Source organism: Acomys russatus, chromosome 8, assembly GCF_903995435.1.
Source record: "Acomys russatus chromosome 8, mAcoRus1.1, whole genome shotgun sequence".
Lineage (NCBI taxonomy): Eukaryota > Metazoa > Chordata > Mammalia > Rodentia > Muridae > Acomys > Acomys russatus.
The window spans coordinates 73,250,943-73,267,259 of NC_067144.1; the positions used below are offsets into that span (position 1 = coordinate 73,250,943).

The window sequence follows — 16,317 nt, forward strand, 5'->3', positions numbered from 1 at the left end:
TTTTCTTTTTTTTTTTTTTTTTTTTTTTCGAAACAGGGTTTCTCTGTGTGGCCCTGGCTGTCCTGGAACTCTCGTATACCGGGCTGGCCTTGAACTCACAGAGATCCACTTGCCTCTGCCTCTGAGTGCTAGGATTAAGGTGTATGCCACCACCACCCTGCATAAAATGGATTTTTAATTGATTTTAATATTTATCCTAGCCTGTGATGAAGCACACATGGTCCTGGCATTTGTCCTCTTGTATAGCACTAAGTTAAACTTACTGTTCTGTTAAGAATATGCTGAGGTCTTCCTAATGTAGCTGTGATTTTTTTTTTTTTAACTCAAAATTATCTTGAATCTTGTACATAATTTCAAAATATAATGAGAATTTTCTAGACAAGTACTGTGGTTTCAAAATGTGATTTCACTCATTTAAAATTCGAGTTTGGTTTTATAGCCTAGAATGTAATTTGTCTTGGTGATTCTTTCATGGGTATCTGATAACAACTGTATTTAGTTGTAGTGGTGCGGAGGCGTGTGTGTGTGTGTGTGTGTGTGTGTGTGTGTGTCTGTCTGTCTGCGCGCGTGCTTGCGTGCATGTGGGTGTGTGTTTCTGTCAATAGCAGAGAGGCAGTGGTGTACTAGCTATTTCCCTGTCACTAATACTGGCAGCAAGCCGCTTAGTGGGGAAGGCTTTCCTCAGCTCCTAAGCTCCTAGTCTGCCTGCCCGAGTGTCGCACTGCTTGCTTAGGAAATGCTGAATGGGAAGCTATGCCCAGAGCTGGTGCAGGCTATGCTCCCAACCACTGGATTCCATCTCAGCCCCTCTCCTAAGGGTTCTTCAGCCTCCCCATGCTGAGCCAGTAGCTAGGGACCAAGTATTCAACACACGTGAAACTGTGACGGTGCAGTCACTTTTAAACCAGTACAGTATGTTGGGGCTTATCTCCAGTTGTGTCATGGTTTTAAAAGTTTGTTAGTAATATTATTGTGATTTTTGATAACTTGATTCTTGTATTGCCAATAAGTGTTCTTCATTATATTTGTTAGTACTGTGCCATGGCAGTTTTCTCATCCTGACTGTTTTTATGATGTTTCTGTGTGTGCACATACCACCTTAACTTTAAACCTTTCTGTTCATTTTAAGTGTGACTTGTGTGCAACATATAGGTAGAACGTGTTTTAAAATCTGTCTTCCTCTACAGTGAATATTTGTTTCATTCAGAGCATTGGGTTTAAGGTTTGTCTTGTTCTGCTTGTTTGTTTATTGTTTTGGGGTTTGTTTCCTCTTTTTTTTTTGCCATCTTTAGGGCTGTTGGATGCTTCGGATACTCTCATTTCCTCAGCTGACTTTTCAGTTCTGTGTCTAACTTGTAGAGCTGTTTTACAACATGCATCCTTACCTCAGGTCACCTCAGATCCTGTTGTATCACTGTGTGTAACTCCTCTTAGCTCCTGAGTGCTAGTATATAAACATTGCTTCTGAGTGTGCTAGAGTCCTCAGATCACATTGGCTTTATCTCAGGCAAGAAGAGAAGCTGTAGGCACGGTGGGCAAGTGGTCTTTACCATCCTGTGTCTGTATCTCCTGCCTGTGCTTAGCTCCGTTTCCCTTTTCCTGAACATCTTTCCCTTTGGTTTCTCAGTACGTGACTTGGGTGGATGGTTTGCAGCAGTACACTACCTGAAGATGCCCTTGACCACTGTCTGTTTGTAATGCTTCTCATGGATCTAGAGATCTGGGTTAGCAATGATCTGGGTTAGCAATGTCTCACTCCTTCAGAGAGGTGTTCTGGCTCCTTCAGAGTGATTAAACATTTTTGTTTTTATAACTTGATCACTGTGCACTTACTTAATGGGTAGTGAAAATTTTGGATCTGTGGGCTGCTCTTTTTGGTAGGTCTTCAAAGGTCAAATATTTATTCTGCTCAGTCTTTGTTCTAGTTCTCGACTTCCACGCATGACACTGGCGTGCGCAGTGTCGCCCTGAGATCTTTCCTCGTGGGTTGAGTGGCTTCCTTGAGTGACTTGCTGTGGAGCACGGGCTCACTCAGGGCTCCTGTGGCATGGGAGTGCAGCAGCACTGACCTTGCTCTTTTGAGTTTGAATAATATCTGCTCATTGTTAGTTTCTTAACCTCAGCTCCCCAGCACTCTACATCAAGTGTGCTGCTGAAACTGTCCCGCAGGCAATGTGTTTCCCTCCTGAGCACAAAAGCCATAGCTTGTGCCCATTATCCACCTAAACAGGATGATGTGCATTTGTCACCCCAGCACTGGCACTCGGAGTTTCAGGCCAGTGAGAGACACTGTTTAAAAGAAAAAGAGGCTGGGCGTGGTGGCGCAGGCCTTTAATCCCAGCACTCGGGAGGCAGAGGCAGGCGGATCGCTGTGAGTTCGAGGCCAGCCTGGTCTACAAAATGAGTCCCGGACAGCCAAGGCTACACAGAGAAACCCTGTTTCGAAAAAAAAAAAAAAAAAAAAAAAAAAAAAAAAAAAAAAGAAAAAGAAAGAAAGAAAGGAAAAGAAAAATGACAGTTGAGATTGTTCGTTGGCCCCTACACATGTGCACAGAGCACCCACATGTTAAGCAGGCTCTTCCTTAGTTAATATTTTAGTTTAAGAATTTGTATTTGCCCTCATTTTAAAATATAATCTATTTATTTTTATTTTATGTGCATTGGTGTTTAACCTACACATGTGTCTGTGTGAGGGCGTCAGCTCTTGGAGCTGTAGACTGTTGTGAGCTGCCATATGGGTGCTGGGACTTGAACCCACGTCCTTTCAAAGAGCAGACAGTGCTCTTAGCTGCTGAGCCGTCTCTCCAGCCCCTCGTCCTCATTTTTCATAACTAGTTTTTCCTCTCTGAAATCCCATGTATTCACACGTTGCCTATGTTTTAAACTATATACCTTATACATTTATTTGTTAGTATAAAACACCCACCTGCCAATTCCACTGCCTGGAACATTTCTTACTATGGATTGACTGATATATCACACCCGACCCCACCTCACCCCCAGCCCCCGCTAAATTATGGACTCCATTGTTTGTTTCCATCCCTTTTAAAAAGTATGTTAATCTTTCTGTATTTGAGAATGGTTGATGTGTTGTTTTCCCTGAGTAGCAGACATGTCTCTGGCACTGTCAGGTCAGAGGAGTCTGACTCTGTTGAGCCTTTGACTCAGGTTTACTCACCATCTGAGGCAGCTTCTTCAAGCACTGCTTGTTCATGGCTGGTGGAGGCTCTGGAGCTCTGTGCACATTGCTACCAGGAGCTCCAGACCGTTTCCTCTGGCTGTCAGTGTGTGTCAGAACTAGGTGAGGTGTTCTTGCTCATGTCTGGCATGGTGCTCCCTCTTGGGGCTGGGGATTCGGCCAGTGGAGGAACACTTGCTGCACACATGCAGTTGTGACTTGTCCTGCTTCCTGACAAAGGCCTACGCTGTCACTGAAAGTCAGTGATGCTTTTGTGACTGGTGCTTGCAGAGCGGTGGAGGGACACTGCTCCCTGTCCTAGACCTGGAAATGCCGCCGTGTGGCTGAGCAGCTATGGACTGCTTTGGAAATGAGAAAGGACAGTTGGGGGAGACTATTGAATGCTTCTTTACTCTGAGTGGCATACACAATTTAATGAGCCACCATTAGGGAGGCAGTGCAGATGTTCTCAGGTACAGAGCAAACCTGGCACCGTGGTGGGCACCTGTAATCTCAGTTACAGTACCTGGGAGTCGGGGACAGGCAGATCTCTGTGAGTGTGAAGCAGCCTGCTCTGTGTAGTGAGTGAGTCTACACACTGAGACCCTGTCTCCAAACACTCAAACAAACTCGGGTACAGAGTGGAGGAGGCCAGAATCTGTACTTCTCTCTCAGGCCTGCATAGTGTTTTAGGTTTGTGATTTCTTGGGTCATACTCTATCTTTGTTCATTTGTTTGTTTGCTTTTTTCACAACCTTGAAAATAAGAGCTGTGTTCCTGGGTGAAGGTGAACAAACCTGGTTCCAGCTGCTCACCCCAGCTGCTCACCCCAGCTGCTCATGGCTGAGCCACACTGACCTCATAGTCACTGTTTGCTCTCAAAACTATATTGAAAGTGGTGTGCACAGTAGGGGTCTACTTATTTCAGTAACTGTCTGTAGGTGTATATGATAAATCTACTTTATTTGGGTTCTTATAACTACCACCCTTTTTTACCCAGTTCCTTCCGAGCCCCCAACACTAGGTTGGTGAGAAGGAAGGAGGGTAGATGTCTTGTCTTTACCTCCTGCTGATCAGGGCCTTCGGCTCCTTGGCAAGTACAGCTGTGGTCGGCAGAATACCCAGCAATCTAGCAGCAGCAAATGCAGCAGCAGAGGGAGCCTTGGCTGCCTTTGAGCGTCTGGCCCTCTCGGGGCTCTCGCTTGTGTGGCCTCTCAAGATTCCTCAGAACTCCAAAGGTCAACTATGTGCAGCTGGCAGAACCACGTCTGCTAGTGCTCTAGGCAAATAATCACCTGCTGTGAAGCAGCCTCTTAGCCCACACCTGTGATGCAGACGGCCATTCACACAACAACTGGGTTTTATTTCTGTTTTTGTGGTTTTTGAGACAGCGCCTCTCTGTGTAGCTCTGGCTGTCCTGGACTCACTTTGTAGACCAGGCTGGCCTTGAACTCACAGAGATCCACCTGCCTCTATCTCCTGAGTGCTGAGATTAAAGGTGTGCGCCACCACACCCAGCTATAACTGGGGTTTTAAACCAGAATTCTCACTACAGTTGTCTTTTCTTCACAAAGCCTTGTACATGCAAGCACCTCAGATACTTGGAGTAAGTCATGTAAATATTACGTCTCCTTCCATACTTAGAGACCGTTTTTGCTCTTCTCTTAACAGGAGTACAAACCACCAGGAACCCGTAAACTTCATAATATTCTTGGAGTGGAAACAGGAGGACCTGGCGGGCGGCGTGCTGGGGAGTCGGGTCACACTGTGGCTGACTACTTGAAGTTCAAAGACCTCATCTTAAGGATGCTTGATTATGACCCCAAGACTCGGATCCAGCCTTACTATGCGCTGCAGCACAGCTTCTTCAAGAAAACAGCCGATGAAGGCACAAACACAAGCAACAGCGTGTCCACCAGCCCCGCGATGGAGCAGTCCCAGTCCTCAGGCACCACCTCCAGCACCTCGTCCAGCTCAGGTCTGCTTCTCACTGTGGTCTTCCCTGTGCCTGCTTCCTGTTTGCTTAGCAGTGTGTGGGATTTGTTCTTGGTGGTTTTGTTTTGTTTTTCGAGACAGGGTTTCTCTGTGTAAACAGAGCCCTGGCTGTCCTAGAACTCGCTTTGTAGACCAGGCTGGCCTCAAACTCACAGAGATCCTCCTGCCTCTGCCTCCCAAGTGCTGGCATTAAAGGCGTGCACCACCACACCCAGCTTCAATGTGGGATCTTTCAGAGTGCTTGTAATTTTTACAATGTTGTAAATGAGTGACAAGGGATTATTTTATTTAAATCTGTTCTTTGCATGTCTGTGGCTCTGAGTGCAAACATTTGTAAACTCCTCCCCTTCTGTACAGTTAGTAGCATATTTAACCCTTAATTATGCATGTGATAATTGTCTGCTTGGCAATTGGAAACAAAGCTACTTATCAGCCAAAATTCTAAATAGCTTTAACTGGAGTTATCTGTCCACATTCTTGCGTATTTCCTTGCTGAGGAGAGCCTGGCTGTGCTTGTGGTTAATGTGGGAAAACATCTGTGAGACCATAGTAACCTTGTGTATTTCAAGTTAATACTATAAAGTGTCAGTATATGTGCTGAGTACTGCATTCATTTGCATGTGTGTCTTCCTCTCCCTGTCTTCCTAATTGCTTAGATGTAAGAGTCCCACTGCACCAGAGGCCTGCTGGTTCATCCAGGTTATCTGGCCATTGAGTTCTTGGGAGTCACCTGTCCCCCTAAAGTCCTGGGGTTAAGTCAGTCTGCTTCTTCGTGGGTTCCGAGGCTCCAGACACAGGTCCCAGTGCTGGAGAGCAAGTGCTTTCCTGAGCATCGTCCTGCCCCGTGCTCTGAGTTGTAGGAACATAGCTTTAATGCACGCTCACGGGCTATTTCATGTCCTCATGCTGAAGGTGGATCCTCGGGAACGAGCAACAGTGGGAGAGCCAGGTCGGACCCAACGCACCAGCATCGGCACAGTGGCGGACACTTCACTGCTGCTGTCCAGGCCATGGACTGTGAGACACACAGTCCTCAGGTGAGTGGTCCTGCTGCTCAGTCACAGCCTTGCTAGCTTGAGCTGTGTTAGCTGCCAAGGGCTTGAGGAGGAGCACAGCCTGGTAACTCCCTCCTCCTCAGAGAGAGCGTGCACGGGGCACACACCGCCATCCTTCCAGACACTCCCTTGTTTATTTTCTTACTTGCCTCAGCAGCTTCTGCGTCTCAGCAGTTTGGTCCCTGCTTTTCAGTAGCTGCTAGGACTTCACAGGTGCAGCACATCTCAGGAGCTGTGCAGTCTGGAGCCCTGCTTGTCGAGTCTTCTGGCCTCCTGAATTCCCAGTCCTGGGTCTCAATCAGTTCCTGTTGGATTTTTAACCTTGAAAGTATTTGTTTTGCTTTTTAAACCTAGCAATTTTAATAAACTTACTATTAAAGTAATTTTTAAAATTCGTGTGAAGCAGGCAGCATGGGTAAAAATGCTGAGGTGGTGTTTTAGTTACTCCTGCATTGCTGTGCTGGGGTAAAGTCCAGACAGAGGCAGTGAGAGGAAGACACTGTGGAAGGAAAGACTGGGTTGTGTCAGAGAGGCCATGCGGCAGGCAGGTGACTCTGCTTCAGATGCCTCTGAATCAAGAAACAGGAGATGGGGCTGCACTGCAGGGCCTCGAGGCCCATCCCCCACGGGCCAGCCTGCTCCAGCCAGGGCTTCACCTCTGCCACTTGCTTCCAGCTGGGAACCAGGTATTCAAACACCCAAGCCTGTGGGAGGTGCTCCCTGTTCAGCCTGGAGCACCTGCCCTTATGAGGTGATCCCCTGCATACTATATGCTGCATTTTCCTCCTTGATGGTGAGGGGCCAGCCGCTTATCTGTTGGAGTAAGGGAACCCTCTGCTCGCTAGATGATCACTCCCTTTCTAGTGACTGGTCCTCCTGCTTCTTCTGCTGGAGAGACTGTCACACAGTGTGTCTGTCACCACTGTTAGTGTCACCAGACTCCATGAGGTAATGACACACTCCTTAGAGAACGCTGTCCCCCTCCTGTTCTCTGTGAGACACTTTAGACTTCCGCCTCGGCCTAGCTTCCCCACTGTCCGGCTTTGGGCGGAGTCCTCAGTCTCTCCACTCTGAGCCTCTGTGCATACCTTCACACAGCTGCCTCGCCCAACCGTTGGCGTTGGGCTTTTTGCTGAAGGCCAGCCCCATCTCCCCTTCTCCCTCCATGGCCCTGGCTCCTTGTGTGAGCAGCACTAGGCATCTTTGATCTTTCTAGTACAAGGCCAGTCTTTCTCTGGTCCTTGTCTTGCTCGCTGTGCGTCTCCCCTGGGTTTCCTGCTCGTCTTCAGCGTGGTTTACTTAGCTTTCAGGCCTCAGTTAAACCGCCTGTGTCAGTCATGATCCTTACTGCTATGTCCAACGTGCTCTCCAGTGCTCATCTTCGACACTGCTTGGCAGTCTTTGGCAGTGCTGACTTGTGCACACAGGTTGAGTTGCATGTGTCTTTGTTTGGCTGCTCCTTTGTCCCTCCCTTCTCCATCTTCCTGTTTGGGTGTTACTGCCCACCACGCTTTCACCATGACCCTCATGCTTCCTGCTTGCTCTCATGCCTTGTTGGGAGTCACTGCAGTCACCATTTTTAAAGCATTCCTTCCCGCTTTGTCTCTGACTAAACCTAACTCAGCGCCCCTGGCTGGGCTCGCTCTAAGCACCATTCTGAAAGCCTGAGCAGTGATTACACACTGTAGCACCTTCACAGGCAGAACGACCTCAGCTCACGTACTGCTGTCCTAAATCCAGGGCTTAGTAAAGTGTGAACTCTGAACTTTATACACACACTGTTTGCCCTTCCACTGCCGGAACCGTCTGTGCTCTGGCTTCCTCTTCCCCGTGCCCGTCAGCCTTAGGCATCGCTGCTCCACTCTAGTCTGCCTCCTGCTCTCCTTGCCTTTGTTTCTCCTTGTACCTGAAACTACCATGTAGAACGTGCTGGGAGACACAGGAGTCCGTACTTGGTCCCTCCCTGCCCGGGCCTTCCTCTCTGAGCTCTCTGGGTGCTCAGGCTGAGATCTTTGACCACGTGGGGTGTGCCACGCCGGGTCTCCTGAGCTTTTCTTTCTGCCTGCGCGCTCAGCTGGACCTCTCTTCCTGCTTAGTGACAACACTTTACACTTGGTTCTTAAACACCACTCACTCACTTGCAGAAGCTGCCCTGAGTTATTTTGGACTGCCCTTTATTTCTCTTTCTCATACATACTATACTGTACGCACACAGAGAAAGCTCCCAGTGTGCGTTTTGTTTCACATTAGTTGTTGATCTTGCTGTTTACTTCAGGTGGCCCCCGCTGGCCTTCCCGCTTAAGACCATGGTCATCCCGCCTCCAAGTGTCTGGAGTCACAGACATGCTCTCTGTACCAAGCATGCTGTTCTTTCTTTTATTTTTTTTTTTTCCTTTTTGACTTAAAAAAATTTTTTTTTTAGTTGCTTATGTATTTTATGTGTATATGTGTGTGGGTGCATGTGAACCATGACATGCATATAGAAGTCTGAGAGTCGTCACCGTGTCGGTCCTGGGCACTTAAATTCTCAGATCGTCAGGCTTATTAGGAAATGCTTTTATCTGCTGAGCAGCCATATTGCCAGTGAGTTTTTAAATAATCAATGCAGTCATGTGGGAAATAAGAAACAACATGCTGGTCTGTGAGGAGCCCTCTTCATCATGTCAGGTGGGTTAATCCAAACCACCATTAATTGCTTTTATATCCTTGGAAGGGTGCTCTTCATATGAAAGTAAGTCCAGTTATGTACTATCAGACTGTATGTTAGCTAGGTCACATTTTATATGTAGACACAGTATTTACACACACGCAGACACCTACCCTAGGTATATTATTCACTCCAGCCTCTGTATAAATACTGTCATACTGTACACACTTCTATATCTAGGTTTTTCTACATGTTTGTCATAGATCTGGTATTCTTCCTGTGTCAAAATAAAGCTTTTATGCTATACTGTTTTGCAATATTACATTGTTTAGATATTCCAGGAGTCATTTCATTCATAGCTTATTAATGGGCATTTTCCTTACTTCTGGTCATTTTTACTATTTATGTAGCATAATAAAAATCTTTATATACATCAGTCACACATAAGCATATTGACTGTGTTATAAATTCCTAGAAACAATTGGAAGTAAAATTGCTGAGTCAGAGGGAGGTAACAGTAGTTTTGGTTGGTCATGATTGTCTTCTGCGTGATCTTACGGCTCAGTAAGTTGAGTACTAGAACTCATCAGCAGCCAGGCGGACTGTTCAGTGGTGGAGCATTTGCTTAGAGTGCACAGTGCCCTGACGAGAATCAGGCTCCAGCAGCGCATGGGCACACACACCAAAAAGAGAGGGGGATGGTGAGGACGCACGCTCCAGTGTCTCTTTGTCTGCAGTGTGACCACATTGCACACGCCCGCCCGCGGCCTCAGGATATTAAGCAGAAAATCCATAAGAATAGTTTTATCAGTATAGAATCATGTGCTTCCGGCTTGCAGGCTGGGTTCTCACCCATTCTGCTGGGTCCCATGTCAGGCTTTATCGGTACCATGCCCACGGTCTCCCCGCCAGTCACTGAAGAGGCATCCTGGTCAGCAGGTTGCTGTTTGTGCAGCCGCTGATTTAAGACTGTATAATTAGCCATTTGATAGTGGGCCCAGCCCAAGAGCAGCACCGCAAGCACCCAGGTCTGTCAGAGCACCTGGCGCAGCTAGTGCTCTGGGGTCTGCTCCGCCTAGCTGGAGGTGGTGGGAGGAGTTGGCCTGTATTTCCTTTGTGAGATTGTCATGAGTTTTGTTTTCCCCTACTGGATTTTCAAGTTTCATTTCCATATAATTTTAATTGAATATCTATTTTCAGCAATTTGTGCTAGACACTGGTGGTGGACACGCCTGTGCCTTTTCAGAGCTTTCAGTGACACAAGTAAACATAAAACACAAACAAAAACGACAAGACTGTTTACATAAAAAAGGAAGGTTGGGGATTAGTCTCTGAGGTAGGTGTTCTGTCAGGGCCTGGCAAAGCCCAGCACAGGCAAGGCTGAGAGGCTGAGAAGGACTTTCGTTGGACTGAGGCACATTGACTGACGTAGCCTGAACACACACCCGAGACAGTAAAGGAGTTTAAGTGAGGGTTCAGGATTTTGGGGTATCACGTGTGCCCTGTCTCTTACCAGCGTGTGACCCCACACTCCGCAGGCCCAGGTGCAGGAACTATGGCGTCCAGCAGACAGGCTTAGTGAGACCTAGTCAAGCTCCAGTGACTACAGTCCACCCGCCATCCTGCTGATGGTCAGAGGAGACGGAGAGTATGGTCTGTGCATGTGCACGGTGTGGAGAACACTGAGGGTGCAGAGCATCAGGAAATGCAGTGACTTCTACAAAGATACCTGAGCCAAGATTAGCGGCGAAAGCCCCTCACCAGGAGGGGACAGTGAGTGCAGAGCCCTGAAGCAGATGGCCGGGCCAGGCCAGGCGGTGTTGGCGTTACTTTTTATTCTGTTTTATTGGGGTTTTTAATACCTCTACCTCCCTTCCAACGCCCCATCACCAGGTAGGAGAGGGAAGGTTACGAGGGAAACGGGACGTAGCGCTCTTTAGACTCAGCTCCTTGGGGCAGTTACAGTCTTTGTAGTTAGTACATCCAGCCACCCAGCAAACAGCAGACAAGCAGCAGGGCAAAACAGCAGCAGCCTTCTTCCTCCTCAGACCACTTTTCCTCTCAGCGCCCTCTCAGAGTCTTAAGAAACTCTGCAGCTAGCAAAGATCACACCCCTCTCTGAGCCCATGTGAAGCAATCCTAGTTAACAGCTCTGGACAAGCTAAAAGCAGCCCCATATCCCATACCTGGGATTAAAACAAAAACATATTTACACAACATGGCTGAGTTTTTAAAAGAAAGCAGAACTTGAATGACAAGAGGTGGGAAGGTGGGCCAGTGCATACAGGCGCGGTGGGGCGCGGGCAGTGGCCGGCAGGGTCAGGAAGCAAGTTGATCTGGTTTTTAAAAGATATTCCTGCTCCTCTTTATGTGTTGGAGAAGGGCAAGAGTGGAAGCAGGGTGCCCAGTGACCGTGTACGCCTCCGGGTGCGGGCCCAGGTGTAGGGTATCCAGTGAACGTGCTCGCGTCCCGGGTGCAGGCCCAGGTGTAGGCTGCAGGTGAATCAGTGCTGATAACCTCTTCACCATGTCCCCACAGGCGCACCAGCAGTTCCCGGCTCCTCTGGGCTGGTCAGGCACTGAAGCTCCTACACAGGTCACTGTTGAGACTCGTCCTGTTCAGGAAACAACCTTTCATGTAGCCCCTCCGCAGAGTGCACTGCATCATCACCATGGAAACAGCTCCCATCACCACCACCACCACCACCATCACCACCACCACCATGGACAGCAAGCCTTGGGTAACCGGACCAGGCCAAGGGTCTACAATTCTCCAACAAATAGCTCCTCTACCCAGGATTCTATGGAGGTTGGCCACAGTCACCACTCCATGACATCCCTGTCTTCCTCAACGACTTCTTCCTCGACATCTTCCTCCTCTACTGGTAATCAAGGCCATCAGGCCTATCAGAACCGCCCGGTGGCTGCTAATGCCTTGGACTTTGGACAGAATGGAGCTATGGACGTTAATTTGACCGTCTACTCCAATCCCCGCCCAGAGACTGGCATAGCTGGGCATCCGACGTACCAGTTCTCGGCTAGTGCAGGCCCTGCACGTTACATGACTGAAGGGCACCTGACGATGAGACAAGGGGCCGATAGAGAAGAGTCGCCCATGACAGGAGTCTGTGTGCAACAGAGTCCTGTAGCTAGCTCGTGACTACATTGAAACTTGAGTTTGTTTCTTGTGTGTTTTTATAGAAGTGGTGTTTTTTCCCAAAAACAAAGTGCAAAGCTGCTTGAGTCAGAAGGAGATGGACACACTGAACCCTGGCAAGAGGGCAAAGTGACTTTTTTTTTTAACTTGAAAAGATTGCAAAGGGACACTGAAGTTTTTAAGAGCCATGTCCACCCGTCTTCACGGAGAGCTCAGAGGTGTCCTCTTCTTGCCTCCCCGTTTAACTTACCATCTCCTGGTCATAGTGGGTTTGTCTTTCTATCCAACAAAAGTTAATGTTCAGATGTTGGTCTTGGTCATTTGCCAACTAATTTTAAAATAAAAAGGCACTGCACATAATTTGCATAAAGGGCCCCTTAAGGGTGTTTTGTTTTGTTTTTGTTTTTCATTTTTATTTTTATCCTTTTTCCCTCTGTTTTGCTTTGTTTTGTTTTGGGTTGGGGATGGGGTGGGAAGTTTGGGTTTTTATGTCCTCTCCACACTTGGGCACGGAAATGCAGTACTGTAAGGAAGAGGGCCCTCCAGCTCACACGCCATCTCCAGCTGTGTGAAAGGGACGGTTGTGTTGAAGTCTGTAAGGCACAGTAAGCATGCTAAGTGGCGGGGATCAGGACTCTCCTGTCTGAACCTCCTGAGGAGCGAAGCATCAATTGCGTGGGATCCTGTGGGGCTCCTGGTGGAGAGGCCACAGGAAGATGGGATGGAGTATGACTGGTCTCCTCACCAAGGCGCACCGAGAAGCAAGCAGCGGGTCGGTTGTGGCCAGTCCTGGGGAGGTCTGAGTGGTGGTCCTTGGGATGACCTTTGGCCTTATGGATTTGGACTCGAAGTTGGAAGAGCCTGCCATGTCAGATGCAGTCGCTTGTGGATGCGCTTCCGCAGACAGTCCTTAATGCTGAAACACAGAGGATGGGTAACTCAAGAGGCCTTTCTTTTAAATAGACTTTTGTGACCCACTAATTGTAAGGTATTGCAAGGTCACTTTGCGTGTGTCATAAAGCTGACTTCTGTATTGGTTGAAGGCCACAGAGGTAGTGGTTTGCTTTGATGGAAATAGCTACAGCTGTGTCCCTTCCTGCTTTTTACCTTTTCTTTGGCTTTTTCTCGGCACGTGGTGTCTTCACCATTTCTTCTGCACAAAGACGTCTTCTGTTCATCCTGAACATTTTAAAATGCAGATTTTATGTGACTGCTTTTTTGCCTCACAATTATGCTGTGAATTTTACAAAAATTTATTTTCTTTTTTGATAATTTATTGTACCAAAGCTGTTTTTATAGCACATAGATGTCTGTAACCAATAATGTAGCAGTTGTGCACTTTGACACAAGGTGTAACTAGACCATTTTTAAATGTCAGTTGAAAATTATGGCTGTACTATTGCTTAAACAAAACTGGAACTGTTGATGAGTCCATAGCTGATACCTTCACAGCAATTGTCCTGGACAGAATAGATGACATCTGACTCAAGATGACAACACCTGTCACATTCTAAATGTGGGGAAGGGACGCTGGAGCCAGCAGCTCTGGAGCCAGCAGCCGAGCCTTGCGCTCCTCACTGACTCACTTGTAAACCTGAACCCGAGACCCCGACTGACCCGACAGGTCCGTAGTAGGGAGGAAGGCAGAGCTGAGCACGACCTGACGAGAGCACCTGGCCTAGCAGGCACCTCCTCTGGAGAATATGCTGCCTTCGTGTCACACAGTCTGGCAGTGGCTAAATTTGTATTCCCGTTTAAACTGAGCAATTTTAAGCGGTTGAATTGGGAGACTGAAGCTAGAGTAATTTCCCTGTCCAGGATCAAAAGAAGCCTAGGAAGCAGCAGTAATCTACCTCTGCCGACAGCCCTGTGGGAAGCAGCCGAGCAGAACGCCGCCCTGTTACTTTTTATTGGTCAACTCCATGTGGCTGACTAGGTCAACTTTTTTTTTTTTTTTTTTTTTAATTTCTTTTCTGAGCAAAAGCAGGTTTTTATATGTAAACAGTGAGAAAAGAAAGGCCTAAAACTCTGTGAATGTGAATGGAAACTTGGAGAGCCCCGATTTTTATATAAACACAGACACTTTGGTTGTTAATCAGGAAATCCATATTTATTTTGTAATTAAATGTCAAGCCTGTGGATTGTTTGGAACTTGGTAGTTGATGAGAGTTTACGTAAATGAAAGGCGTCACCTCGAGCACAGCACTGTCAGAAGGGAGTCAGCGTTCGCTGCTGTAGAACCCAGGCACCACACCAGGTGGCTCAGGTCACTGTTTTTTTCTTTCTGTGCTGGCTGCCACATTTCAGCAAGCACCCAAAAAGAAAGCCGTTTTTAAACTGAATCTTACATAAGGAAAACCCCACAATCCAGTGCTTCTGCACACTGTGTCATGGTACAGTCCAGTTTTGTGTGCTTTACTACACAGTTTGGTTACAGGACTTCTGTGCATTGTAAACATAAACAGCATGGAAAGGGTTAAATACCTGTGTTCAGATTGTAAGATCTAGTCCGGACTTGCTGTGTATATTGTAACGTTAAATGAAAAAAAGACCCCCCCTTTGTATTATAGTCATGCGGTCTTATGTATGATAAACAGTTGAATAATTTGTCCTCAGACTCTTTACTATGCTTTTTTAAAATATTAATTTAAGGAAAAATGTAAACACAGTTAAAAAAAAAAAAAACACCCCAATCTTCCTATGCAATGGAGCAGATCCAGGTATGGTAGGTATACAGGTATAATTTAGTCACCTGTGTAAAGGGAAAACATTTGCGTGGCAGAGACATAGGCTTCAAGTATCCTTGAAAGTAAAAATTGGAGGTTTAACAGACGATTCAATTTTAAAATGGATTCTTTAGCTGAGTGATTATCATGTGCAGGTTCTGCTTCTGAGTGGTCAGTGTGAGCTGTTGCCTAAGGCTCTGGCCTGCTGGGGTGACGGAGAGGACATGCTGCCGCCCTCCCTCAGCTCCCTGGGGCGCTAGGCACTTACCTGCCACCTCGTGCTGCGCCGTGCCTAACCCACAGCGTTCTCCTTGGCGGCCCTAGCCTGCCGAGGGTCTGCCCAGGCGGCACTCGGGCGGAAGCTAGTGTGGCTGCAGAGCTGAGAACGCCCTTTCTTCTGGTCTCGGGCTAAGGGATTTCTTTTTTACTTAGGTAACAAGCATATTTTGTGATACTGGATGGACGTACCTGATACTCACTCTTACCTAATGAATGGTAGAGCTACACTCTTTTGATGAGGGTGTAGTAACCTTAGGCCTCAGAAGTGACTTTGGGGCCTTTGCCACCCTCTTTGGTTCCCGTGTATTTGTCATTAAATGTACTGTGGTGTTCTTACAGTGGGGAAATGCATAAAGAGGCAGTTAGGGTGTAGTGAGATGCCTCCTCGGTCATGAGCACTCTCTGCTCTTCCGAAGGTCCCGAGTGCAATTTCTACCAACCACACGGCGCCTCCCCACCATCTATAATGAGATCTGGTGCCCTCTTGTGGTGTGCAGGCACACATGTGGCCAGAATACTGTATACATAATAAATAAATAAATCCTGGAGAGGGGCAAGTAAACACTGCATTTTAAATTGGTCCCCAGCTTTGTTTTGATGGGTCTGCTTTTATTTTACTAGCTCTGAGAATTCAGGCTCAAGACGCCTTCTGTGTCTGTTTTTGTGCTGGAGACCATGTGCAATGGATGAAACGGTTTGTCCAAACACATGCCAGGGCCTAGTGCTCTCTCAGGGAGTGCAGAGTGGGAGCTGTGCGTGGCTTTGGTGTGCTGAGAGCAGAGTTCCTAGTTTGGCGTATCTGCAGGGCAGCATGTCGCCTCTGAACAGCCCAAGTGCACACAAGCCGCTGAAGACCTAGGCCGCTGTCCTGCACGTCTTCTCGTACTCTGCTTTGCCAGGGCCTAGGTTTCAGCCACTGCCAGCAGGAAAAGGTAAGGAGCCAGGCTGCTCTGGGTCAGGACTGGGCTTGTCGCGCCCTTAGTGCTGGCTAAGCACAAGCACTTTGTCGCTTCCAAAATTACTCTGTGTTGAAACAAAGCTTTTCTCCAACCGGATACTCATGTAAGTAAGTACCAAGTAACTGACTGGTTCTCAACCTGTGGACCCCTCTGGGGTTCAACTCCCTAAGACATCAGGAACACAGATTATGATTCAGAACAGCAAAATTACAGTTATGAAGTAGCAACAAGACAATTTTATGGTGGAGGGGTCACCACAACATGAGGTGTATTACAGGGTCACAGCGTTAGGAAGGTTGAGAGTGCAGCCCTGGATTCTTT

At 47.5% G+C, this 16,317-nt stretch overlaps 1 protein-coding gene across 1 annotated transcript in view; it reads left to right on the forward strand.

Moving 5' to 3' along the window:
• Positions 1 to 13,667, forward strand: part of Dyrk1a (dual specificity tyrosine phosphorylation regulated kinase 1A) — a 114,990-nt gene extending 101,323 nt beyond the window's left edge. The window contains exons 10-12 of the mRNA XM_051150291.1: positions 4,850 to 5,156; positions 6,086 to 6,210; positions 11,415 to 13,667. Of these exons, the coding sequence (XP_051006248.1) occupies positions 4,850 to 5,156; positions 6,086 to 6,210; positions 11,415 to 12,035 (1,053 nt within the window). The 3' untranslated portion in view covers positions 12,036 to 13,667. The remainder of the gene's footprint in view (positions 1 to 4,849; positions 5,157 to 6,085; positions 6,211 to 11,414) is intronic.
• The last annotated feature ends 2,650 nt before the right edge of the window (positions 13,668 to 16,317 follow it).